This window comes from Sinocyclocheilus grahami, unplaced genomic scaffold, assembly GCF_001515645.1.
Source record: "Sinocyclocheilus grahami isolate Dianchi unplaced genomic scaffold, SAMN03320097.WGS_v1.1 scaffold16.1, whole genome shotgun sequence".
Taxonomy (NCBI): domain Eukaryota; kingdom Metazoa; phylum Chordata; class Actinopteri; order Cypriniformes; family Cyprinidae; genus Sinocyclocheilus; species Sinocyclocheilus grahami.
In genome coordinates this window covers 2,618,313-2,643,528 of record NW_015505195.1, presented here as the reverse complement: position 1 = coordinate 2,643,528, position 25,216 = coordinate 2,618,313, and the positions used below count along the sequence as shown (strand labels likewise).

General features: G+C 36.1%; 3 protein-coding genes and 1 pseudogene across 5 annotated transcripts in view; all 4 read left to right on the top strand.

The window, feature by feature from the left end:
* LOC107549863 (E3 ubiquitin-protein ligase RNF220-like) overlaps positions 1–9,354 on the top strand; it is a 41,058-nt gene extending 31,704 nt beyond the window's left edge. The window contains exons 3-14 of the mRNA XM_016231043.1: positions 1,270–1,315; positions 1,404–1,496; positions 1,583–1,652; positions 2,159–2,202; positions 2,582–2,687; positions 5,151–5,238; positions 5,360–5,446; positions 5,519–5,571; positions 5,809–5,893; positions 8,047–8,155; positions 8,790–8,864; positions 8,995–9,354. Of these exons, the coding sequence (XP_016086529.1) occupies positions 1,270–1,315; positions 1,404–1,496; positions 1,583–1,652; positions 2,159–2,202; positions 2,582–2,687; positions 5,151–5,238; positions 5,360–5,446; positions 5,519–5,571; positions 5,809–5,893; positions 8,047–8,155; positions 8,790–8,864; positions 8,995–9,066 (928 nt within the window). The 3' untranslated portion in view covers positions 9,067–9,354. The remainder of the gene's footprint in view (positions 1–1,269; positions 1,316–1,403; positions 1,497–1,582; positions 1,653–2,158; positions 2,203–2,581; positions 2,688–5,150; positions 5,239–5,359; positions 5,447–5,518; positions 5,572–5,808; positions 5,894–8,046; positions 8,156–8,789; positions 8,865–8,994) is intronic.
* Positions 9,355–13,543: 4,189 nt separating this feature from the next.
* LOC107548524 (guanylate kinase-like) lies at positions 13,544–15,514 on the top strand. Its single transcript, XM_016229239.1, has 6 exons — positions 13,544–13,560; positions 14,058–14,154; positions 14,371–14,509; positions 14,587–14,671; positions 14,746–14,831; positions 14,923–15,514. Exons 2-6 carry the CDS (start codon positions 14,084–14,086, stop codon positions 14,953–14,955), a joined length of 414 nt encoding a protein of 137 aa, XP_016084725.1. The 5' UTR covers positions 13,544–13,560; positions 14,058–14,083; the 3' UTR covers positions 14,956–15,514.
* Positions 15,515–15,590: 76 nt separating this feature from the next.
* On the top strand, positions 15,591–20,452 carry LOC107548505 (uncharacterized protein C1orf228 homolog). Of its 3 annotated transcripts, XR_001604471.1 has the most exons (12): positions 15,591–15,726; positions 16,246–16,470; positions 16,609–16,677; positions 16,817–16,983; positions 17,246–17,442; positions 17,905–17,989; positions 18,079–18,195; positions 18,536–18,608; positions 18,712–18,841; positions 18,982–19,059; positions 19,929–20,011; positions 20,148–20,452. XR_001604471.1 is itself a non-coding variant. In XM_016229220.1 (11 exons), the coding sequence occupies exons 2-11, from the start codon at positions 16,265–16,267 to the stop codon at positions 19,938–19,940; spliced, it is 1,134 nt and encodes a 377-aa protein (XP_016084706.1). In that variant the 5' UTR covers positions 15,591–15,726; positions 16,246–16,264; the 3' UTR covers positions 19,941–20,452. The 3 variants fall into 3 exon arrangements, 2 of the variants coding, with proteins under 2 accessions (XP_016084706.1, XP_016084712.1); XM_016229220.1 differs by having other exon boundaries at positions 19,929–20,452; XM_016229226.1 differs by having other exon boundaries at positions 18,982–19,064; positions 19,929–20,452.
* A 1,046-nt stretch (positions 20,453–21,498) lies between these two features.
* Positions 21,499–24,402, top strand: LOC107549852 (adenine DNA glycosylase-like; annotated as a pseudogene).
* Positions 24,403–25,216: the final 814 nt, after the last annotated feature.

The following is a 25,216-nucleotide window of genomic DNA, read 5'->3' as shown; positions in this document are numbered from 1 at the left end:
TTCTTGAGTGTATTTTGTTGCCATAATCAAAAATCAAACAATTACTTTTTATTTATTTATAAATAATTCTTTCCAGTCGTTATTTCTTCAAACTGCTGGGTTGCGGGAATGCTGGAGCATAATATAAATGCAAATAATTTATCTTATTATTTTTATTTTATTAATACTAGTTTTATTTTAAATTTAAGTAAATAAATAAATAGAGTATCCCAGTGCTGTCTGCTATGACAGTCTTTTACAGAGGAAACCTGACATGTTCCTCTGTAATGAACGTGATACAATTCATATAATGACTGCGACAATCAATATCTATCAACCTCCCTCTGCTTCGCTCATGTCTTCTTTTGTTTTTCTGTCCATCCAGCTAATCTGATATCATCAGTCGAGGGTTGATTTGATTTTTTTTAACTGCCTCAGTCTCTTTGCGTCGGCCGGAGCATGTAGACAGTAAAGTGCCGCTGACAGTCAGCATGCTCTTCTGTCACTCTTACTCAAATCTCATCCAGGCTCATGAAAATGCATCACCGCCCATAGTAAAGAGATCAAAACTGGAGACAAGAACAGGAGAGATGGAGGAAGGGCAGAATTAAAGCAGATTGAGACTCTGAACACGCGCACACAAACATACATACACACACAAACTCCCTGACACATCCTCCCTGTAGCCTGTCCCTTCCAAAGGCACATTAAATGCTTCCAGGTCTTGATGGCATATTTATCTACAGCCTCCGGGCATGTGCACCATGCCTCCACCCTTCTCCTCTGTCTCCTCCATCATTGCAACATCACAAATTACAAGCGGTTACATTGTTCCTGACATTTCACAGCCAGTCAAGCTCAAGGCAGTCCCTGCGAAAATCACAGCAAGCTAATAACGCATTTCCTCAACGTTTGCTATCAGCATCAGACGAGGCAGGGCGGCACATTAGCCACTCTGAACACATGAAGGATTTCTCCAATAAAGAAATTATAGCCATAATCTGGTTAGTGACAGAGCTGTGGACAGTAATTGTGTCAAATTGAACTCGGCCCCAGGGTGTGTTAGAGCCTTCCTGCTTTACAGGACCTGAGTGGAGAGAGCTTTTTATACATTATTTTTGTTTGACTGTGAAGGAAATGTAGATTGAGAACAATATGCAACCTGATCCCTCGTTTCCAAGCATGTTTGCATATTCTGGTTCAAGTTTTGTGTTTAAAACAAGGCAGAGGTTTGTTGGTAATGGGATTGTGGTGATGAAATATGTGTTAATAACACTGTTCTGTTTACAGTCAGGGTCCCGCTCAAAAGGAGTGTCTCGCTGCTGGTCCGCCTAAGGTACATACTCTCCAATGTACTTCACAACACTTGTTATATACAATTTATTTATGTCTACAGGCAATAATAACCACTTTACCTCTCTCAGTCTCTGTTCTCAATGCATATAAAGAGAGAGGATTCCTCCTCTGCCTCCTCTCCACGTCCCGCTGACGAGGCTGTGCACTCTGACAGGTATCAGGTGAGCACAAAATACATATTATATACATCTAGCTGCATTAGCTTGCACGTCTCTTGTGGAGCATATTGAACTTTTAACAATTACAGGTGGAATCAAACAAAATTGGTGGATCCATTCCTAAACTACGTGTCAATCAAAAGATTGAGACAGACCTCAGTACAGTGCTGCCATCTACTGGACGTTAATGTAGTTAAAAAATATATATTTTTGTTCTTAAACAAAGGCAGTGTGTGCTAAATTTTGACATTATAATTTCATTCTGCTTCCTAATTATTGACAAATTTATTATTTAATTTAAAAGTTGTAAAATCTAAAATTTACATATTTATATATAATTTAAAATGTTTCTTTAAAAAAATAAAAATAATAATTTGACCAATCTAATAGCAAGTAGAAAAACAAAAACTAACAAAGTATATGTTGATCACATAATATTTTAATAATTTATTTCGGCTTTAGTGCCATGCCAGTATAAAAATCACTTATTATTTTACAGATAATGCTGTCCTTAGAATATCACACTTACTATTTTTTTTTTTTAATACCATTTTTGCATAGTATAAATTGGACTTTATATTTTAGTTTGCAGTGTATGGTCAGATTTGGGAGTCATTAGCATCAAAACATTTCAACTTATACCTGAATTTTTTTTTTTTTTACAGCACGTATTGGGAAACTTAAAAGACGGAAAGCAGGGGAAGACCAGGTATGATGAACATGCAGCTTATTTCTCATTGTGCATATGTTTAAAGGTTTCATTCAAAACAATTAACCTTCCGTCCCCTGTAGTCAGTATTTTCTCTAGATCTGCTTTCACTGACAGATCACAGACTGTTTGTGATGTCTGTACTGACATGCAGCATGAGATAGGCGTCAGCTGTCCTGTTCTGCTAAGTCAGTCGTATGATGTATAAGACAGGTAGATGTGGCCAGAAGGATCAGACAAACTCTAAACCTGCATGTGAAATGTTTCTTTTTATTTTCTGTTCCTTTCAGCTGTGACCTAATGCCAAGAGGGCATTCAGGACAGGTAGCAAATGCAGACATTTTCACCAGAGATACTGATATGTGTGTGTTTTCTACAGAGAGTGTGTGTTGTTGAAGATGGCTCTGTGCTGTCAGCCGGGAGGGAGTTTGAATGGGCCGAACAGAGAAGAATACAGATGGTTTCTGTTCTCAGAGGCTTCAGAGGTACAAACAGTGGCGGTTCTACAATGAATTACACCCTGGGCGAGACCCCCTTCGAGCGCCCAAAAAAACTAAACTCTGCACAAACAGTTATATTTTATAATAACAACATAAGAGAAAGAGAAAATTATATTTCTCAATTGCACAAATCCTTCATTAGAACATTTGAAAAACACACTTAAGATAATCCAGTTATTTAACTATTGCAATTACAACAGGAAACACACTTTTTAAGGTGCACAATCTCCACCTCCACCATTGCCAAAAGACAATGAACACAATTCTGCACAAAATATGACAGTATAAGTTATCAGAATTTAAATAAATATACACTATATACATAAATGTGCCAAAAATATATACAATCAGATATATAAAAAATTTAACAAGAGCAGAGAGCAGCAATAATATAAATTATTAAGAATAATATACAAATAAAATATAGAATAAATATTCTAAATAGCACAACTCCTTCCTCACACAAATGTGAAAACACACTAAAGAGAATCTAATTATTACACTATTGCACTAAGAACAGAAAACAGAAACTAAAACCTGACCTTTCTGGCCTTCCTTGATGCATAATCATCAATGATTTCATCGTATGAAATCTGCTCCCCTATTGAGTGATTGATACTGATGACGGCAAGGCCAGTGAGCAGTTCCTGGGACATTGTTGACCTCAGGTATGACTTGATCAACTTTAGTTTTGAAAATCTCCTCTCTGCTTGAATATTGATGTATAATTTATAATATATTTATTTATGATGTAATATGGAAATATTCCATATTATTCTCCCAAAATGCCTGATAAACATGATTTAAATCCTGATGTCCTCCACAGTGGACATGTATGAAATCAATGCCCTGTTCTGTAACAGAAAGTAATTTTTTGATTTGAAACCCCCCATAACGTTTTGACATAACGTCTGAGATGTTGGTTTATGAAATACAATTTGAAAAGTAGTCCGATTTAAATTATAATTACACAGATTTGAAAATTCAGTTGGCTAATTACAGGGCCTAACGTTAACCCAACTGATGGAAATAAATAATAACTGAACTTGTAACAGTTTTGTTGCAAAGCACAATATTATGGTGAAATTAGATCTCGTGTTTGTTGAGTTAAAACCGAATTATTGTTGTATAAGCATAGCAAGCATCATAGCAAAAAGGCTAACAAACTTAAGTTATACCCACCAGTTAACATTAGCCCTTCATTCATGACATGGATACCGTAATAATCATACAGAGAGAACATAGATGCATACCTTTATCTTTTGCTCGTTTCTCCTCTTCTTCTTTTCTTTTTTTCCTAAATTGGGCACCTGATGGCTTTGACCTTTTCCTGTCCATCTCTGTGTTTATTTGGCACTCGACAATCAACAGATTTTCCATCCCCCCAACACTGTCACTCACGACCAGAAGTCAAGACTAAACCAATTCACCTTGGTGACCACATAATCGTTTTGTATTACCTATTTTTATTAGCCATTTCACACAATTCAGAAAAACATGTGCAGGAACTATAGGCCTGTATTTATAATATTATGAATGAAATGTGCGTTATTTGGAAGAAAGTAGAGGTGTGACTGACTTTAGCCCACTAATTCCATTGGAGTATTGCTCTATACAAAACCTACAAAACTGTCTACAGAGAAGAACTTTAGTCTCATTATGCAGTGACAGATTCAGTGAAAAAAAAATGCAATACTAAAATGTATCTATAAACAATCAGTGCAACTAAAAACAGATTATTTAATCCAATCTCCAAATGTGCTACACTGAAACAAATGTGTAGTATTTACTTTAAAACAATTTTCACTCAGAAATTGCTTGTAAATTCCACAAGTAATTACAAAGAAAAGTCAAGTAAAACATTAAATTAAATTTGAAATTTGAAGTAGAACGACTGAAATAGTATTTTATATATTTTATGTAAGTTTAGCATTATGCTAAATAGAGTAATAATCTATTGAAATCGAATGCAAAAGGCAAGTCTATTTGTAGAGTTAATGCCAATGCACAGCATTCCCAAATCGGTTGCTTATGAGCTTGAGTGACCGCCTATGTATTATGTAAACGGCAAGCTCACTTAGTTTTGCAACAGAGCTTGTGTGTGTGTGTGTGTGTGTGTGTGTGTGTGTGTGTGTATGTGATTAGTTCACAACAGACACGTGAGATAATGGTAGTGGTGTTAACCTCATGAGAAGGAGATTACTGTAAAAGCACTTAGACGGGTCAAAAACAGAGGCAGAACCGATCACAAAGGGCTCAGAGATCATACAGACCCTTGTGTCCTTTAAAACACTTTTGATTTTGTTAGCACTTTGCAGTTCATCAGTAGGGTGCATTTGTATCTTAACCTATTTTTGAATTTCACACTCTCCATTCCTTTGGCACTCTTGTTCTGTAAGGCTTTAGTTTTTTTGTCATTTAATGAATCCTCATGTCAAATGTCTTAAGGTTTGGTGAGCAGCACATTGAAAGAACATCAGGACAGTGATGCAGATCTGGATGTGGACGGTGATGATTTGGAATATGGAAAAGCACAGTATCCTTATTTTTGCTGTCAGTCAGCAGTTTATGGCACAGCAAGGATGTGCACTGATCTTTTGTTCTTTCATGAAAGCATTTTTGATAGTAAGAAATGTTTCCTCAGCAAATCATCTCAGATACACAGAGGCGGATGTGATTCCATGTTCAGGAAATGAACCCAGAAATGCAGAGGAGAGGCAGGCGTTAAGAGGAGCTGTTTTAAAGTATGCACACACACAAACAGCATATTATTAGGGCCTATACGCTTTATTAATTCTTTTTTTTTGCTTTAAAAGTGGTGACACAACTAGCAGGTTATCTCCAGAGCAAACCAAGTTGGCAAACTCAGGTGAGCCAAGAGATTTTTCGAGATGTTAGTTTAGTAAATGTTTAATGTAGTTAGCTTCTTATATACACTCACACACACACACACACACACACACATATATCTACACAGTACAACAGTACACGTATATACTATACTATACTATACTGTACTATACTATGTGTATATGTATTTACATATATAGTAAATGTGTTCTTTTGCATAAATCTAATTATTCATAATGCTGTACTATGTCTGCAGAAACTCCTACTACAAGCAATGGAGAGTTTGACAACAATAGAAGCACAACATCTCCAAGAATCTGTAAGAACAGCGAGTTAGAGATGTAAGTATATTTTAAAGGGATAGTTCACCCAAAAATGAAAATTACCCCATAATTTACTCACCCTCAAGCCTCAAGGTGTATATGACTTTCTTCTTTCAGACGAATCAAATCGGAGTTATATTAAACAATGTCCTGGCTCTTTCAAGCTTTATTATGGCAGTGAATGGGTGTTATTTTTCAATAGTCCAAAAGATGTCAAATAAACGTCAATAATCACATCCATAATAAAAAGTGTTCCACACGGCTCCGGGGGGTGAAGCTAGAGATTACTGTTTATACATTTTTTATATATGGATATTTTTCTTTAAAAAAATACGCATCGATTCGCTACAGGAGGCCTTTATTCACAAACTTTTGCTCATTACAAAACTGACATTTTCCTCAAAGTAACACAACAGCAAAGCTATCGAAATGGCAATTGTTTGAAATCAAACCTAATTGATATGCAAATACTGTTGGAGCTGTGGTTTGTGGTTTGTGCATGTATTCCAGACACTCTTAGCTATGATGCTCATATGGGAGATACACGTAGGTTAAGATTCAAGCGCCTCCACCCACTCTCCTTCATCCTTCTCCTCTCCAACATTCATGTCATTTTCTTGGAAGAGATCTCTGCAGGATCATGATACAGCACTTCTTAAATCCTGTTGGGAAGTTTTAACTTATTTCCGTGTGCACTGGGACAGATTTTAATGCATTACTAATCGTGCAACTGAGGTCAAGTTTGCACATGGAAGGGACACATGAGGAATTATATATGGCTGACCCGTTCAATAAGAGTCACACAAATCAGTTCTTTCTCAGCTGGGCTACACTTTGGCAGATCCACTGAAGCGTGTTTGACTTATGGTTTGGAATGAAACATTAATAAGCATGATTGATCCATTTTTCAGTCGAGGAGTGTCAGATTGCAGAGAAACAATGAAATACTTTTTCTAAATGTAATTATTATAAATGTATTACGTGCGAGTGATTTGTACGTATTTACATGTCCACCCACAGATTAGAGAAGTTCATCACTATCAAAATAACTTTTTTCTTTAACTTTTAAACTCTCTCTGTCACACACACACAAAAACATAAATCTTATTATATTATATTATATTATATTATATAGGTCTCTATTCCGTAGCTCATGATTGGCTAGCAAATTCTAACATTTCATATAATATATATATATATATATATATATACAGTATATATATGTGTGTGTTCAATTTTATATTAAATATATCATATATAATATTAATATTAGGTATGCACTTGTGTAGGATTTCTGTTTTACAGCATATTTTTGTACCTGATCCGTCACCCCTCTCCAATAGATATTTAGCCTGAGGACAAGGGCAGTTATTTCATATTTCCACCAGACAGCTACAAGAGAAAAACCAGCATTCATTATGCTTATATTTGGAGGCGATTACATGAGGCATTTTTGATGGATCACTTAAACCCCCTGCTGTCATAGTTCAATTCCTGGGAGCTGATTAAATGGGAATGCGTTGGGCAGGATGTTCCTACCGGGGATTAGGGGGCTCTGAGCGAGTGTTATTTAATTGTGGTGAAGTGGAAACACTTGAGTGAGGAAGGGTTAGTGAGGCGGGAAGGAGGACCGTTCCTGACAAATGACAGTGCGCTGCGGGGCGCTTGCTGCCCGGCCCTGTGTGGACACACTAATAAAGCAATTACACTTGAGACAATGTTTGCACACTGCAGTGACATGTCTGTCCCTCACCTGCTGTGGGAAGGGCCGATACAAGGGGCCATCTTAGACTGTTTTTGCCCACAATAAAAGGTTTTGGAATTGTATTGTTACTACAAATTTCTGTAGGACCTTTTTTGTCTTTTCTTTGATTATCTCTTGTGGCTAACCAATCACATTTCACATCCATTTACTTGAACATAGACATATGCATTCAGTGCATGCTCTTAATTTTTACTGTTCAATATGGCATTACAATAGGAATGCTGACTCTCAAGTATTACAATGTTGAATTTGCTTCTGACTGCACCTCATTTAATGATGCAAGCTGTCTTCTGATTACCGTTCATGTGTAATTTAGAATTCATAATGTGGCCTTCAGCGACAAAGCCCTCAGAACGCTGTGACTCTCTAATCAATCTCTGATGGATTTGTTCTTTGTTTCGTTTAGCTTACAAGATAACCCCTCCCTCACTACACTGGAGGCCCTGAAAACACGGATCAGAGATCTGGAGAAGCAGCTCACACGAGGGGACAGATTCAAGTGTCTCATCTGCATGGTAAGCTTGACCGTGCATATTTATTCAAAAAGGATTTTAAAAAATTGGTAATTGCAAATAAATATACATTATTTAATTAGATGTGTACTTTATATTCATTTTAATATATATATTAATTATGTAGACATTACTATTCAAAAGTTTGGGGTCAGTAATATATTTTTTTAATGTTTTGGAAAGAAGTCTCTTATGCTCTCCAAGGCTACATTTATGTAATCAAAAATAGATCGAATAGAAAAATAGAATAATCAATGAACTGACTTTAGCTGTAAAATGACTCTTTGTTATTGTCTAATTGCATTATTGACACTATTTTCCTGTTTAACTCTGTAAAGCTGCTTTGACACAATCAGTATTGTATAAAGCGTTATACAAATAAAGGTGACTTGACTTGCCTATTATTACAATACAAATAACTTTTTTCTATTTTAATGTTTTAAAATGTAATTTATATGGCAAAGTTGAATTTAAGCAGCCTTTGCTCCAGTCTTCAGTGTCACATGCTTCTTCAGAAATCATTGCAATATGCTCATTTGGTTCTCAATAAAGGTGTCTTATTATTATCAATGATGAAAACAGACAAATACATTTTTCTTATGCATGTACTTTTATTGTGTACTTATACTTTTTTCAGGACTCCTACACAGTACCACTGACCTCCATCCAGTGCTGGCATGTCCACTGTGAGGAATGCTGGCTTCACACCCTGGTGAGATGAGAACATGTATCATACTGTACTTAACAAAAGATTTCCTGCACAACCGTGTGACTTCAACAAGTGAACTTTTTATGTTGTTTTTGATTGTTAAATGATCTTGATTGGTCCCTCTTTCCTGCAGGGAGCCAAGAAACTGTGTCCACAGTGCAACACTATCACCTCACCCGGGGACCTGAGACGAGTGTATTTGTGAAGAGTTACAGCTGTCCTGTCATCTGCCTGTTTGCACTCTACACAAACGGATCACTTTTACTGAGGAGAATCTTTCTGGGGTGATGCAAAACTTCGAGGACGTCTTGCCCAACAGAGTCATTGCCCAAAAGTTCCTGTCGGAATGCAGCCCAGTTACATGAAGCACACTGTGTTCATTTCTTAATGAAATGGTAAAGTTTTAATGTACAAATCTGCCGTAACAGTATTGTAAGGACAGTAAAACTGATCGCAAAATGTTGTTTCTATGGATAAAACCTTGTTTTATCAAATATTGTTAAGTTATTCTCATTAAGAAAGCTCTAAAGCAAGTTTTGTGAATGTTTACACTGAAGAGTTCTTTTCTAATTTGGATCTAGCAGTATCTGAAATGGTAAGCAGTTAACTTTTAAATCATTTATGAACTGTGTTTTGTGTAGAATGTGCAAAGAATCTTGTACATTCATTTTCCATACTTATGTAACTGTAATTTAATATTGAATGGGATCCTTTAAATATGGTTTAAGATAAATGATCATTTCAGTTGTTACACAGGTGATATACAGTAGTGTAATTGTTTATATTCTGAATTTTTTTTCTCAGTATCCCCTTATCCTTAGCATGCATAAAATCTCAAAGACGAGACTGAATATGATGCAAAATTACAAAGCCATTCTCACAAGTTTTGTAAATTCAAAAAGTGCTAATTTTATCAAACAGTTCACGCATAAATAAAAATAGTTTTGACTACAAGGTTCAGCAACAGATATTCTGAGTTGAAGTAGTTCCCTGTATATTTTTGACTTTTTTTGCTCTTCAACTTTTAAGATGCTGTGTAGATGTAATTGTCTACTTTCTTGTAATGAATTAATATTTAACCCCTAACAGGTGATTGGTAGGTTATTGTATTGATATGTACTGTACAGCAGAGCTGCATCGAAGAGCACGTGCTTCCCTCCATTAGCAGGTGGAATTGATTCTTAATGCAGGATATGGACGCTGAGGTTGATCTCTTCTCTGCTTAGCCTTCACTCCTCTCCACTGCCAAGCAGAATAAAGGTCTGTTGACACTGAGTCACTCTAGGTTATGACATTATGACTCAAGGAACTAAGCTCAGAACTAACAGAAAAGGAATTCAATTTCCTTTATGGTATTTTAGCAATAGTTTTGTTACTCACTCTAGTCAAGTTACTACAGGTAACTGAAAGATCGTGAAGCACTTTTGATAGAACTGAAATAGAATTAAACATAAAACCAGCTTTGTTTTATGATGGTGTATTTTGTACAGACTCATCTGTTTTTCTTTGACAAAAAATAAACTGAATTTTTTGTCTAACAAATGTCATTGTCAGCCTTAAAATTGTTTTCAGCACCAGGCTCCAAATGTGGAGCTGGCCTATTTGGAAGTACATTTATGCATTTTACTGACATTTTCTCCAAAGCCACAGTACTTACATTGCATAAATTTAATCAGTTAATGTACTGTATTCCCTGGGAATCAAACCTATGGCACTGACAGTGCCTGTACCTCTATTGTTTGAGCTGAAACAGTAGCAGGTACAATAAATAATAAGCATTTCCTCTTTTTCAGTTTGTTTATTGCATCATAAGCATCTTAACACCACCTGGTTCGTTTCAGCCATTCTTAAAGATGACTGTAATGAATGACCTGATAAAAAGATGTCTGAGGCTGATGTCCTGACATATCTCTAATTAGCACCACTATACGGACACTCATCTGTGTGGAATTAGGTTAGTGTTGGATTAGCCTAGCCTAGCCTTGTGTCTAATGCAAAAGGAAGTTAACTGCTGCACTACTCTCACAGTGTATTTTACTTCAAAACCCAAATGTGACCAAAAATTATATTCACACTTCCAGCCCCAGCAACCCAAATGAAATAATTTTTTTGGACACTTTGCAAGGGATATCTTAGCAGACCAAACTTTTTGGACACTCTATGGAGACTTATGGACACATTTTTTATTTTATTTGACAAAATTATTATTGTTATTTGATTCGGCTCAGTGAATCTATTTGTTAATTTCGCAGAGCCTTTAAATAACATTTTAAAATAACATTTGTCTCCAAAATACATCTTTAAATAACATTTTAGCTGACTATGCATCGCATGATATTGTATGATAATTTCATATCAATATTATAATTTTAATTATTATTATTCAGCACATTCTTAGTATATATATATATATATTTTTTTTTTTATTATTATTTTTGACATCAAATTTGATGGTGAATTTTGGTTTAGTAAAATTCCATATTGCTTGAAAATATATGCATAGACAATTTTGTAGCATAGTTTGAGCATAATTCATTTTTATATTTCCATTTATAATTGACAAAAATATATAATTTGAGTTTTGCCCTATTTAGATGATTTACAATGCATTACAGGATAGACTGGGGCTAGTTGTCACACTTTTTAGTTATATACTGTAGGTATATATATATATATATATATATTAAAATATTATACATAATACATTTGACAGTGAATTTTAGTTTTGAAATTCCATATTGTCTTTAAAAAATATAAGCACACATTAAATATTCTTATACATATATTTTAATTCTTTATCATCATCTTAAGACAATGTTGAGATAGAAACACTGGAACATACAGTAGCCAAAATATTTCATCAGGGATATTTGATCAAATAAACAGAAAACAGTCAACAACGAACTCATAGGAGGCAACTGTATTTTTTTTCAAGCGTTTTCCCTGATCAGATTGTGTGTCCAGTTGGTTGGTCTAGTCTCCAGCAGAGTCCCTAAAAAATGAACCAGACATGATTCCAGACAGACATTGTAGAAAACATTAAGACAGGCATCAGGTCACTGGGCCTTTGTCATTTGGCTTACATGCTGGGTAATCCTCTTCACTGGCCGAACCGGACTTCATTAAGATATTTTCATGGCACTTTACAAATGCATTGCTAAATTGCATTATTGTGAAAGAGACAGACTCTTCAATAAATTTAATTTATAAAAATTCACAAAAGAACATTTTTTGTTTGTTCTGAGTCAGCTGGAACATCAGCAACACATTTAACATTTTAAAGTTACTATGACAAAAAATTAAAATATATCAATAAAAGTTTCTTTGTCAGGAAATAGGTGCCCTGTTCTTTATTACAAGACCCAGTCCACAGACCTCAAAACAGAATCACTAATCACCCGGATCAGTGGATTAGTTCCTGAGCTTCTCTCTCGGAGAGACGCAGGCGTGCAATGGCTCAGTGTCTGCCCATGTCAGCTTCTCTAGTTTACAGCACTCTCTCTCTCTCTCTCTCTCTCTCAGCTGGGCACCAAGACCAAAGCTTCCTACTTGACCTAATCCATGTTCAATACGGAAGGTTTTTATTTGTTGTGATTGAATAATAAAGACTTTTATGATTTAAGTAGAAATTACACTTAAAATATGTCTTTTCTAACACTTTATATCAGAATGTAGTACCATGTAGCTCTAAATCTAAATCGCTCTTGAATTATTATGGTTTCATGGTCTCGTCCTCGTTGCAAGCGAACCTGTATTTAATGTGTATAGTCTATTTTAAATTTTCTTTTACATTGTTTGTGTTTTTGAGGATGAAGTCTTGTCACACAACCTGTCCGTATTGGCATCTGTCTAGTTGGCTGGTAATGTAGTGACAGATGGATTTTTGCCAAAATACTGTAGAGTTTGATTGACGTCAAAAAGGATTAGTTCCTGAGCTTCTCTCTCGGAGAGACGCAGGCGTGCAATGGGCTCAGTGTCTGCCCATGTCAGCTTCTCTAGTTTACAGCACTCTCTCTCTCTCTCTCTCTCTCAGCTGGGCACCAAGACCAAAGCTTCCTACTTGACCTAATCCATGTTCAATACGGAAGGTTTTTATTTGTTGTGATTGAATAATAACTTAAAAATGTTATTTTAAAATATGTCTTTTCTAACACTTTATATCAGAATGTAGTACCATGTAGCTCTAAATCTAAATCGCTCTTGAATTATTATGGTTTCATGGTCTCGTCCTCGTTGCAAGCGAACCTGTATTTAATGTGTATAGTCTATTTTAAATTTTCTTTTACATTGTTTGTGTTTTTGAGGATGAAGTCTTGTCACACAACCTGTCCGTATTGGCATCTGTCTAGTTGGCTGGTAATGTAGTGACAGATGGATTTTTGCCAAAATACTGTAGAGTTTGATTGACGTCAAAAGATACGGGAAGCATTTCACCTGCTTTGTTGATATACTTTTTTATTTTGCTGTACTAACTGCATTACATTACACTACCTTTTATTCAGAAAGGTTGCATTCAATTTACCAAATGTGACAGTAAAGACATTTATAATGTTACAAAACATTTATTTTAAGCAGTGCTGCCACGGATGATGTCAGTGTGTTTACCCTCCTGTAGTCATAAATTGTTTGCCTGCAGAACCATTCCGTCCCGCTTTAGATCCCTTCTCATGTGCTGCTGTGGAGTTAAACCATCAGAATGGTATGAATCCAGCAACATGCAGTAGCCTACTGGAGCTTTACCACCGGCTTAACGAAAAGGACTTTTTTTGTGAGATTATAAAAGTATTTTATGTGTGAACGCAGCTATTTTTGTATTTGAGAAGTTTAGAGTTTAGAAGTTTCATTCACCATTCCCGTCATTTAGTTAGTTGAACCATTTTAACTTCGTGTCATACGAACGGAGATTCTGAAATAAACATTTAGCGCCCCCCTGCTGAGCATAAACAATTTTGTGTTGTTTAGCAGTGAAAAGACTTTAGAAACGTCACATAGTTAATCCCAAAAAAAATCATCTGAAAATGTCTTTCTTACAGATCTTTCTTTTAATAGTTTCTGATTACCTGCTCATAAGAATATTTCAAATAAATACCCTTTCAGGTCAATTGATGACAACAGAGCTTACAATGTTTCCTTGTAAACAGTCACAATTTGCTTGGTTTTATGATTAATTTTCATTTGTTTCTGTCCTGAATCCAGATTACAACTTTGTCACCAGAGAGAAGATGCAAGAGGGAATCGACAAGGGTGAATTCATTGAGAATGCAGAGTTTTCTGGGAACATGTATGGAACCAGGTACATTTTATTTGTAAATTGACATCTGGTTTCTGATCCCATTATCCTCTTAATTCAGCACAGAGGTACTTCACCACTGTTTCTTTGCCTTCTTCATACCAATGCCCAAAAGTAATCATTTTGAAGTAGCTGAGATTGTCCATAAGTGTATAGCCTAGTCAATAACAACAACAAAAATGAAATGTTATTGCTCATTAAATTGACTGTCACTTGCAGCAAATCATCCATAGAAGACGTTCAGGCACAAAACCTCATCTGCATCTTGGATGTTGACATACAAGGAGTGAAAAACATTAAAAAGACTGATCTGAACCCCATATATATCTCCATCCAGCCTCCTTCAATGGAGATCCTGGTACGTTGATAGAAATATTTTCAGTTTCAAATATAGCATTTAAAGTGTGATTTAAATTGTGGTTTATTTTCCTACAGGAAAAGCGTCTGAGAGACAGACAAACCGAGACAGAGGAGAGTCTACAGAAGCGTCTGGAGGCAGCGAGGATTGACATGGAGCTCAGTAAGTGACACTTTCAATAAGTTGGTTGTGCTTGAGAGAAAACCTTTATTCCCTTGCTATTTTCTCCTCTGTAGGTAAGGAACCTGGGGTTTTTGATATGGTAATCATTAATGATGATTTGGAAGAAGCCTATGAGAAACTCAAAAGTGTTCTTATTGAGGTAAAACTATTTTATCTCTGTAAAAAGATTGCATCATTTTTTATTAATTTCATAAATAAATAACACTAAGTTATTGGTTTTTTTCCAACAGGAAATTGAGAAGGTGCAAGATGCCGAGAAATAGGAAAGAATAAACGGCACTTTTGACCTTTCTGCCCGACAACACAAGATATGAAGCCTTTTTTCCAGCCTTGTACGGTGCAATCATGCAATCAAGACAGGTGCTGTGTTCAAAGGAGTGTGCAATAGAGCTTTTCTCTGTGGGTGAGAGAAAATCTGTGCATGTATGTTAAAAACATCTCAATCTCGTTGAAGACACTTCTCTATTAACTCTCTCAAGCATGTTTGCACCTTGAATTATGAAGGGAGAAAACTGTAATAAAAACGAGTTCAGTAAGCTATTATTGATGACAATAGTTTGTTTATCACCAGCATGTTAGTGCTATAGTAGAGAAATGATTGTTTTTTAATATGTATGATCTTTGTAGAGAGCTACGCTATACAGCTCGTTTGATTCTCAGGTAGCCTTCAACGGGTTTGAATGTACAGTACTCACCTGAATGGTTAGTTTGGGTTGCACCTACGTTTCTAAATTTGTGTTGAATATAAAATTATGTCATTTTGGGTTAGCTGAAATAAAATAAAATGAAACTACAGCCACACTAAAGAATTTCTCCATTATCTTTTTTCTAATTCTCTTTTCTCTTTTAATGTCAAGGTGAAAGTGAAGTGAAATAAAGTAAATCTGCTCCTAATTGATTGTGTTATAAATAAATATAACATTATAATATGCAAAGAAATACAACATAGAAATAACACGAATCACATTTTCACGCCAACCCCACACCGTAAGCGTCAGTAACCATGGCAACTACAAACATCGGCGGAAGTGAAGGTGAGAAACATGCCTTGGTTTCTAAATAAGCTTGTAAACAAATATGATATAGATTAAAAAGCTGTTAAGGTAATATGTTTCAGTTTTGAGTGTGCGTTATAAAACAACCACACAATCCGACGAAAGCTGTTTTATTACTGTAAACAAAACATTGATACTGGCGAAGTAACGTTAATTAGCCTACGTTGGCGTCCTTCTACTTATGGAAAAATTGACAATGTGAGATATATGAGGTTTTTGGTGAAATTCTTCTTGTCTGTTTTTATGTTCAAAAAGTAACTGAGCTTATCTAAATGAACATTTAGAAATAACGTACAGGTCACTTTACAAGCACTATCTCATATATGACATATTTTGAGGGACAAAATGTTTTATGTGTTGTGATTTCATGCATCTGAATCTATTAAATATATCTAAAATCTTTGTTCTGGATCTATTAATGACAGTCTCTGCTGGACAGCACTAATATTAGTACATTAGTAACACACTTTAGCTGATATTGTTCATTGTTTCCCGTAGTCTGTGAAATGCTTGAGTCATGTCTAGCAGTAAGGAGCAGGCGTCTATCAGTCAGGTGATGTGTTTCCTCCATGAGTGGGATCAGGGCAATAAGACAGTGCGCAGTCGAATGCTAAGTGACTTTCTGGCCAAGAACACAGGAAAGACGTGTCCAGAACTGGAGCTTGAGTTTGCTCAAGTTGCCAGCCTGTTCCTTGCTCGGCTCACTGCCTGGATAAGACTAACGTATCCACACATATGGTCATGCTTTGTCTGTGCTCTAAAAAAATAGATACCTTCTAAATATCTGACTAAAACTTACACAAGTTTAACTGAGAGATATCAGTCATGCCATGTATGCCTCCTTGCATGTTTTGCTTCCAGCTATATGTTTGGAACGTGTCTAGACCTTCAGCTGAGAGCAGTGGGGGTTTTCCTCTCTGCCAACAGCAGGTAAAAGACTAAATGAATATAATTGTATTACTAGATGTCAAGCACGCAAGGTCTTTGTGCAAATTAAACACCAGAAAATTCCCTAACAGAAACACTGTCTATCCTAGAATGGTTTCATTTTGTTCGTTTGCATGATCAGTCACCAGTACATGATTGAGTTTCTGGAGGTGGGTGGAGTGCTTACCCTGCTTGAGATTCTAGGACAAGACAAACTCAAAGATGGGGATAAAACCGAGGCTCTTTGTCTGCTCCAGATCATCGCCAACGCAGGCCAAAAATATAAAGAGCTTATCTGTGAAAGCTACGGTACTTACACAGCACAACCGCACAACAAACTACCAATCAAGAAGTGAAACAGCTCCAGCTCATTTTTCAGTGATGTATTATGGAATGAGAGTTTGCAACATTTCCATGAAATATTGTGAGGTTAAAACTTTGCATGATCCAATCTGGATCCATTTTGAAGGTTGGGGATTTTGACGGGCAAGCTCTGACAACTTTATATACACACATATACTGGCTCATGAACTGATTTCAGCTCTCGCATCTGTTCTTTTCTGATTGACAGGTGTGAAGGCCGTAGCTGAATGTTTGGCCAAATCTGAGACAGGGGGGACTCAGGAGACCGCCGCCGCCCTGCTAGAATCTTTAGCCCATGGAAACCCCAAATACAAGAATCAGGTGTACAAGGGCCTTATCGCCCTGCTGACCTGCACCTCACCAAGAGCACAGCAGCTTGTTTTACATATCCTACGAATAGTTCAGGTACAACAGTGTTGCAGGATGACAATCAGCACCAGAGGAATCTTTAAATGTTTTTAAAAAATCTGTACCATTGTATATACATTCGAGTTTGCATTAAAGTAACATTAACTTTTTTTGTATCAAACATCAAGATTTTAAATTAATTTATATGGTAAAAGTATATATTCTATGTGCTATAACTGGTCACCATTTTACATTTGGGCTGTTTTGCAGCTCACTTTAAATGTCTTGCGATGTGACAAATTAATTTTTAAAAGTACAAATATTCCAGATAGTCTCTAATAATATGAGCTCTGCATTCATAATAAATAATTATTTGAGGACTAGAAAAATAAAATGGTTTTAAAATAGTTTTAAATAATATGTATGGGATGTCACACTGCTGAGACTGCATCAACTGCCTATTTTTATACATTTGTATAATTTCTAAAATGTATATCATTTTTCTTTTGTTTTGTCCAGCCCATTGTAAAAACAGCCCACCATAGCATAGTGGAACCCTTACTGAATCTGCTGAGGTCCCTACATTTAGAAGTACAATATGAAGGCAAGTGTACATTTCAAATGTGACATTATTTGTTGTTTACCCTACTGTGAATCCCACCGTTTCATTTGTACTTTTATTTTTACTTCCAGCCATAGAACTGATAATAGAGCTCATGCAATCAGAGGTTAGACCAGCTCTGCTAAGGGGTCTGGTGGCTTTTCTCAAACCAACTAAAGAGAGAAACACCAAACACAAGATCCTGGAGGGTATGATCTGTTGTTGCTCATCTTCTTTCAATTAAAACAAAACTTGTGTAACTGCCAAGGTATTTGTTGTTTGCAACTGAAACAGTGGTTCTCCAATAACAATAATACTTTGCATTATGATCACGTTGCAGCGTGGAGACATCCTTAATTCAACCTCCCAATTGTTACCTTTTGGGCTTTGTAATTTAATTTGGAGCAGATGTAGATGAGATGAAAAACAAACATGGATTGGGGCTTGAATTAGCATCTTTCTCAGTTATTGATTTGTTTGACATAAAAGTTATAAACAGTCCTGTGTTGTATTTGAAATTAAGCCGAAACAGTTTGATTGTTTTTTTAGATCCAGAGGTGGCCAAAATGACTGATTCACTCCCTGTGCTTCTCCAGCAAGCAGCTTCTGCAAAAACCATCAGGTGCTTCAAACAATGGATACATTCAAGACAGCATGGAAAATATTATATAAGACATGCTGATCTGTGTGTTTATTATGTACGATATATTGACATGATGTTACAGGATTCTGGCACAGAGAAGTGAGGAGATATCCAAAGAGCTGTTCTCTCTCAGAGTGATCCATCACTTACTGTATGCAATGGGGAACCAGGAACATGCAGATGCCCAGAGACAAGCCAGCCTGGCTTTGGAGGTACAATTAAATCTACCTTCTACCCACACTCACTCACTTATTCTTACATACGCCGATTCTGCATCAGCCATAAGTAAATGCAATACTGGGCAAGCAATAGACCAATGAGAATCTGATATTAATGTGTAATGTCTGTTTAGCATTTTGTGTGCATGTATCCAGTGGTGGAAGAGCATGTATGCAGAGCTATGGGCACCAGACTATTTGAGTCTTTTATGGTAAGGTCTATATATACACATACATACTCTGGTGGAAAACGGAAAGACATTTTTTCAAAAAGTGTGTAAGATGAAATTTTATCTTCTATGGTTATCGAAGAATGATTAAAAAAAAAATTGTGGAGGTGTGGAGGAAATTTAATTTTTATCTGAAACATTATTATCATCTGTATTATTTGCTTCACTGTACTAAAGAGTGTTCTTTAGACTGTCTCTGAGTGCTTCAGTTTGCCTCGATATGCTTGAGTTTTTCATGAGCATAGAGATAACAGGAAATCTAAGTGCAAGACAAGTGTGAGACAGAAAATGTCCTATAGCTTCTTAGAAAATAATTTGCATTTAATACTAGGGTGGGCATAGTTGGATACCGGACACACATGTTGAATATGCATTATGATTGGATGAAATAGAAGCATCAATATTTAGAGTTCAATATATAGAAGAGTCAACATATTTCTCTGGGTTGCACTCTGCAGCCATGAATGTAATGACTGTATGACTGTCACCATTTCTTGCAGGATATATATATACTGTATACTACCAGTCAAAAGTTTTTGAACATATTTTTTATGTTTTTTAAAGAATTCTCTTCTGCTCACCAAGCCTGCATTTATTTGATCCAAAATACAGCAAAAGCAGTAATATTGTGAAAATTTTTTACTATTTAAAATAACTGCTTTCTATTTGAATATATTTTAAAATGTAATTTAGTCCTGTGATTTCAAAGCAGATTTTGTAGCATCATTACTCCAGTCTTCAGTGTCACATGATCCTTCAGAAATCATTCTAAAATTCTGATTTGCTGCTCAAAAAACATCAATAGTCAATACAAAGTTAAAGTTAACTTTAAAGTGTGTGTTTGTTTACAGCAACAATGCTGATGTCCTACATTTGAACATGGATGACATTCAAGCTGACATTTTACACTCAAATAAAGTGAACATTTCATGTGGTGAGTTGACAAATCTAGAGAGACATAGCTAGGTAGTATGTTTTTGTCTTGATTTGAAAGACACTGGTGCTTCAATTGGCTATTGAAAATGATTGTATATTAGAATGCCCTTTCATTTTCCTTTATTTTTCTACAGTGCTTGAGGAACAGAATTCAGATTCTTGAACACAGCTTGAAACAACCTTTAAAATAAGTACTTGTTGTTGTTGTATTTTTTTAAATGTATTTTCTTGTTGTTTATGGTGTTGATGGTGCACTAGAAATCTCAAGCATTAAATTACAAAATAGACTGTAATGTCTGTGCAATGTAAGCATTATAACAAATTATGCAAATTATAGTATGCATATCTATATCTATCTATTTCTGTATCTATATCTATAGATAGATAGATTTACACATTTACACTTTACAGGCTCTCGACCACGCCACCTGTTTTTAAATATGTAGTGACAAGCCGTTGTTGTGAATGTTGTGAAAAAAAGCTCGTTTTTAATTTTAATATATGATTTTTAAAGCTCTGATGTTTCATTCGTTGTACTTTTTTATATATATAATAGCGACCATGTGCAGATAAGTTTGTACTTGATTTTAATGTAAAGTTTTAAGGGAGTTTTAAGTGTCCCACAGGTTTGTTAATTAGGTAAAGATTGGTTTAGCGCTATGAGCAGGTTAGTGCAGAAGAGGAAAAGAGCGGCTCTAGAAAACACAAATCCAGCAATCCAAACAAAGAAAAAAAAAGAAATCCAAACCTGCCATTAATAAAGAGGGTGAGTGGTTCTCTGTGTGCAACTGAGTTAACGTTTTTACATCAAGGCAGCTGGATGTTTGCCTTTAACATTTTATGTTTGAGTTTGTATTGATTTCTTATTCTCACCAGAGGAACCATCTGAAACTGAACCTTCATCATACCACTTTTTCCATGACCCGACTGAAATCTCTCTTTTCCGCTCTCACCTTCTGCAGTGGTATGATCAGAATAAGCGAGAGCTTCCCTGGAGGACGTTGGTAAAGACATCGGATATTCTTCATTTTTGTCACGTGACCATGCTTTTTGGGCCCATCATGTACAGCTGCCTGAGAGATGCTCATGAGAGAAGTGATCAGCTTTTCCATGCTAGTTTTTATACATGTTACAGCATATTTAATGCATTGCAGGAAGAAAATGTTTTATTGTAGACCTAAAAATATGTATATATATGTATTGTCTATATAAAACCACATAAAATATTTAGATAAAGATTAGCAGTAAAGTATTAAATTAAGCATTTTCCCCAAAATGTTGGCTGTGGGGTGAAATGTGTTAGATCATAGATGCTTGAGGGTTGCATTTTTGTTTTTGTGTTGTAATCCATACAGGCTATGACAGAACCAGATGTTAATAACAGGACATATGGAGGTATGAGAAAAGTGTTTTAATGTTACGATGATTATAACCTAAATCTTTTTTTTATTTTATTTTTTATTTTGTACATTGTTTCTCATGATCATGTTACAGCAGACTCAAGTTGCCACAGTGATAGACTACTATGACAGATGGATGAAGGTAGGCGAGCTGTCTGACTACTCCTCTCACAGTACCTCTGGAATGCCACATTTCATGCTGTTTCTGCGTCTTTATTTTTAGAGATGGCCGACTGTGGAAAAACTTGCTGCAGCGACACTGGAGGTGATAGTTAAATCCATAGACATAAACAGACAGAGACATAGTGAGCATCTGACAGCGGTGCATTATTGTCTCCCTGCAGGAAGTGAACCAAATGTGGGTGGGTCTTGGATACTACTCTCGAGGACGCAGGCTGCATGAAGGTGCTCAGAAAGTAGGTTTAAACCGTAATGCAGAAATGATATAAGATTTATCTAAATTCTGCATTACTTAATATTTGCTTTAATATATTTATGTAATCTGCACATGTCTGCACAACATAAAATTTTTTGATTCTTGCTATAGGTAGTATCGGAACTGGATGGACAGATGCCAAAGACCACAGCAGGACTACTGAAACAGCTGCCTGGGGTTGGACGTTACACCGCCGGGGCGATCAGTTCTATAGCACTTGGACAGGTAACTTTGTTTTGTTGATTACATTTGATTTTATGAGACATTTAGCATTACATCACTTGCTCACCAATGGTTCCTCTACAGTGAATGGGTGCCATCAAAATGAGAGTTCAAACAGCTGATAAAAACATCACAATAATCCACAAGTGATTCACACAACTCCAGTCCATAAATTTGTGAAGGTAATTATCTTGTGAAGTGAAAAGCTGCATGTTTGTAAAAATCAAATCCATCATGAAGCCATTTTTAACTTCAAACTGTTGTCCATCCCCTGTTGTCCTCTCACATGTTAAACCATGTATTTGTTTAGAACTGTTTTGGACTGTTTTCACTTGTAAACAGTGCTTTATTTGCACATATTTTTCTCCTGATTCAGTCAAGATCACTTTTTCACTGGAGAAAGCAATATTATGAATGGAGGACTCGTATTTTAGCTTGAAGCAACAGTTTGAAGTTAAAAGCATCTTAATGATGGATTTGTTTATTATAAGCACACAGTTCTTTTCTTCACAAGACATTAATTGATGGACAGGAGTCGTGTGGATTACTTGTGGATTATTGTGATGTTTTTATCAGCTGTTTGAACTCTCATTCTGACGGCACCGATTCACTGCAGAGGATCCATTGGTGAGTAACTTATGTAATGCTAAATAAAACAAACTCCTCTACATCTTTAATGGCCTGTCTTTGGGTGAACTACTCCTTTAATAGAATGATTTTTTTTTGTGTGTGATCCACTGATAACGTACCACAGATCAATTTGGGCAGCATTGCATTGTCGGTGTATTAAACACTGTGAATATTTAGCACTAAATGCTGTGTATTTATTTGTTGCAATGGTGGTTGTTGTTCGCCAGGTGACAGGTGCAGTTGATGGAAATGTCATTCGAGTTCTGTGTCGCGTTTGAGCCATAGGAGCAAACGGCACCAGTCCCGTTGTAACAGATGCTTTGTGGTACTGAAAGATCCATCAAGTTGATGTACTATTAAGCAAATCTAGATTGAAGTTGTAAAATGTTTTTAATTGTGATTTATTGCCCTACTTCAGGACAATTTCTGGCACACTTGTTGACCCAGAGAGACCCGGAGACTTTAATCAGGTTATGATGGAATTAGATGCTAGAGTCTGCACCCCGAAATCCCCTCTGTGCAGCCAGTGTCCTGTTCAAAACCACCGTCATGCCTTTAGAAAGGTACTGCTGAGCAGCTCTTACCAAAATACTTCCTTGTGAAACTGTCAAATGACCTAATAAATATCAACTTTTGTCTTTCATACTGTAGGTGAGCATTAAACAAAAGACTGACTCCAAGAGACTTCTAGGTAAACTTGTTTCAAAACTCAACACGTCAGTGGCCGACATAGAGGATTGTTGTAAATTGTAAAGTCTTCTGGTGAAAACAAAGTATTCTCTTTTTATTCATACATCAGATTCGACAGATCAATAGCAGTGTCTAATGTACACTGGACCCTCTGCTAGGGGTGCAGAATTATCCAAGAAAGTCTGTTAAAAAGACTCCACATGTGGAGCAAACCCTAACTTGTATAGTGGAACGTCAGCGAGCTGGAGAAGAGATGGAGTATCTGCTCACTCAAAGACCAAGCAAAGGTGAAACAATAATTTTAACTGGGTGAATGAGAAAAAGAACAAGCTCTAGAAAATATCATTAAAAAAAATATGATTTTGGATTCCATGGATGTGTTGCAGGACTCTTAGCAGGGATGTGGGAGCTACCCAGCATGCTCTTGGAGGCTGACGTCTCTGAGAATAAATATAATGGCTTGTTATGTGACATGATGCAAAAACGGCTGGAAACAGCCATAGACGCTCGTGCAGTGCAGTTTGTGGAAGAGGTGGGTGTTTTCCCCAAATCGTATCATCTTGGGTTTAGAATAATCCACAGTTACTCAATATTTCATTTGCATCTTCGGCGATGATGAGCACGATTGGTTACAATGCTTGTGTATGATATTCATCCAAGTCTTTCATATTCTCTTGTCAGGTGGTGCATATTTTCTCCCACATCCATCAAACCTATATTGTCTTTTCCGTGCATGGGTCTGACTGGTCAGAAGGAGAGCAAGAGCAGAAGACCTGGCTCACTAAATCTGCTCTGCAGGGGGCGGCTGTATCCACTGGGGTTAAAAAGGTTTTGTGTGTGTGTGTGTGTGTGTGTGTGTGTGTGTGTGTGTGTGTGTGTGTTCTCGTGGGCGATTGGTTACAATGCTTGTGTATGATATTCATCCAAGTCTTTCATATTCTCTTGTCAGGTGGTGCATATTTTCTCCCACATCCATCAAACCTATATTGTCTTTTCCGTGCATGGGTCTGACTGGTCAGAAGGAGAGCAAGAGCAGAAGACCTGGCTCACTAAATCTGCTCTGCAGGGGGCGGCTGTATCCACTGGGGTTAAAAAGGTTTTGTGTGTGTGTGTGTGTGTGTGTGTGTGTGTGTGTGTGTGTGTGTGTGTTTTCATGGGTGTCACAGCAAAGCCAAACTAGCCAGTGTTGTAAACTAAAACTATTAAAAATTGTTTGTGTGTACAAAAAAAATCTTAAAAAGTGGAAAAAGAATGAAAGTGTTTTTGTCACTGAATACTTTCAATGTACCTTGTTCTGATAAAAATATAATAAATAAAAAAATCTTGTGTACAAGAAATGCATATTTTTAAAAACCCAAAACCCAAACTCTGCCTCAGTAAATTCTTTTCTACATCTAAGACAACGGCCAAAAGCCATAACTGTTGACAAAAGCCTGTCTGTATATTAAGGTTTACGATTTTTTTATATTTATTTTATTTTTTTAATTTTATTTAGACATTTAGCAGACGCTTTTATCCAAAGCGACTTACAAATGAGGACAATAAAAGCAGTCAAAACTAACAAAAGAGCAACAATATATAAGTTAAAAACCCAAAACCCAAACTCTGCCTCAGTAAATTCTTTTCTACATCTAAGACAACGGCCAAAAGCCATAACTGTTGACAAAAGCCTGTCTGTATATTAAGGTTTACGATTTTTTTATATTTATTTTATTTTTTAAATTTTATTTAGACATTTAGCAGACGCTTTTATCCAAAGCGACTTACAAATGAGGACAATAAAAGCAGTCAAAACTAACAAAAGAGCAACAATATATAAGTACAA

What these genes read in the sequence shown, in the direction of transcription:
- LOC107548524 (XM_016229239.1), top strand. Translation starts at nt 14,084, where the DNA reads ATGCAAGAGGGAATCGACAAGGGTGAATTCATTGAGAATGCAGAGTTT. An exon ending in CTCCTTCAATGGAGATCCTG is followed by an intron (nt 14,510 to 14,586) that starts GTACGTTGATAG and finishes ATTTTCCTACAG; the next exon opens with GAAAAGCGTCTGAGAGACAG. An exon ending in TCAAAAGTGTTCTTATTGAG is followed by an intron (nt 14,832 to 14,922) that starts GTAAAACTATTT and finishes TTTTTCCAACAG; the next exon opens with GAAATTGAGAAGGTGCAAGA.
- LOC107548505 (XM_016229226.1), top strand. Translation starts at nt 16,265, where the DNA reads ATGTCTAGCAGTAAGGAGCAGGCGTCTATCAGTCAGGTGATGTGTTTC. An exon ending in ATATCCTACGAATAGTTCAG is followed by an intron (nt 17,443 to 17,904) that starts GTACAACAGTGT and finishes TGTTTTGTCCAG; the next exon opens with CCCATTGTAAAAACAGCCCA. An exon ending in GCTTCTGCAAAAACCATCAG is followed by an intron (nt 18,609 to 18,711) that starts GTGCTTCAAACA and finishes ATGATGTTACAG; the next exon opens with GATTCTGGCACAGAGAAGTG.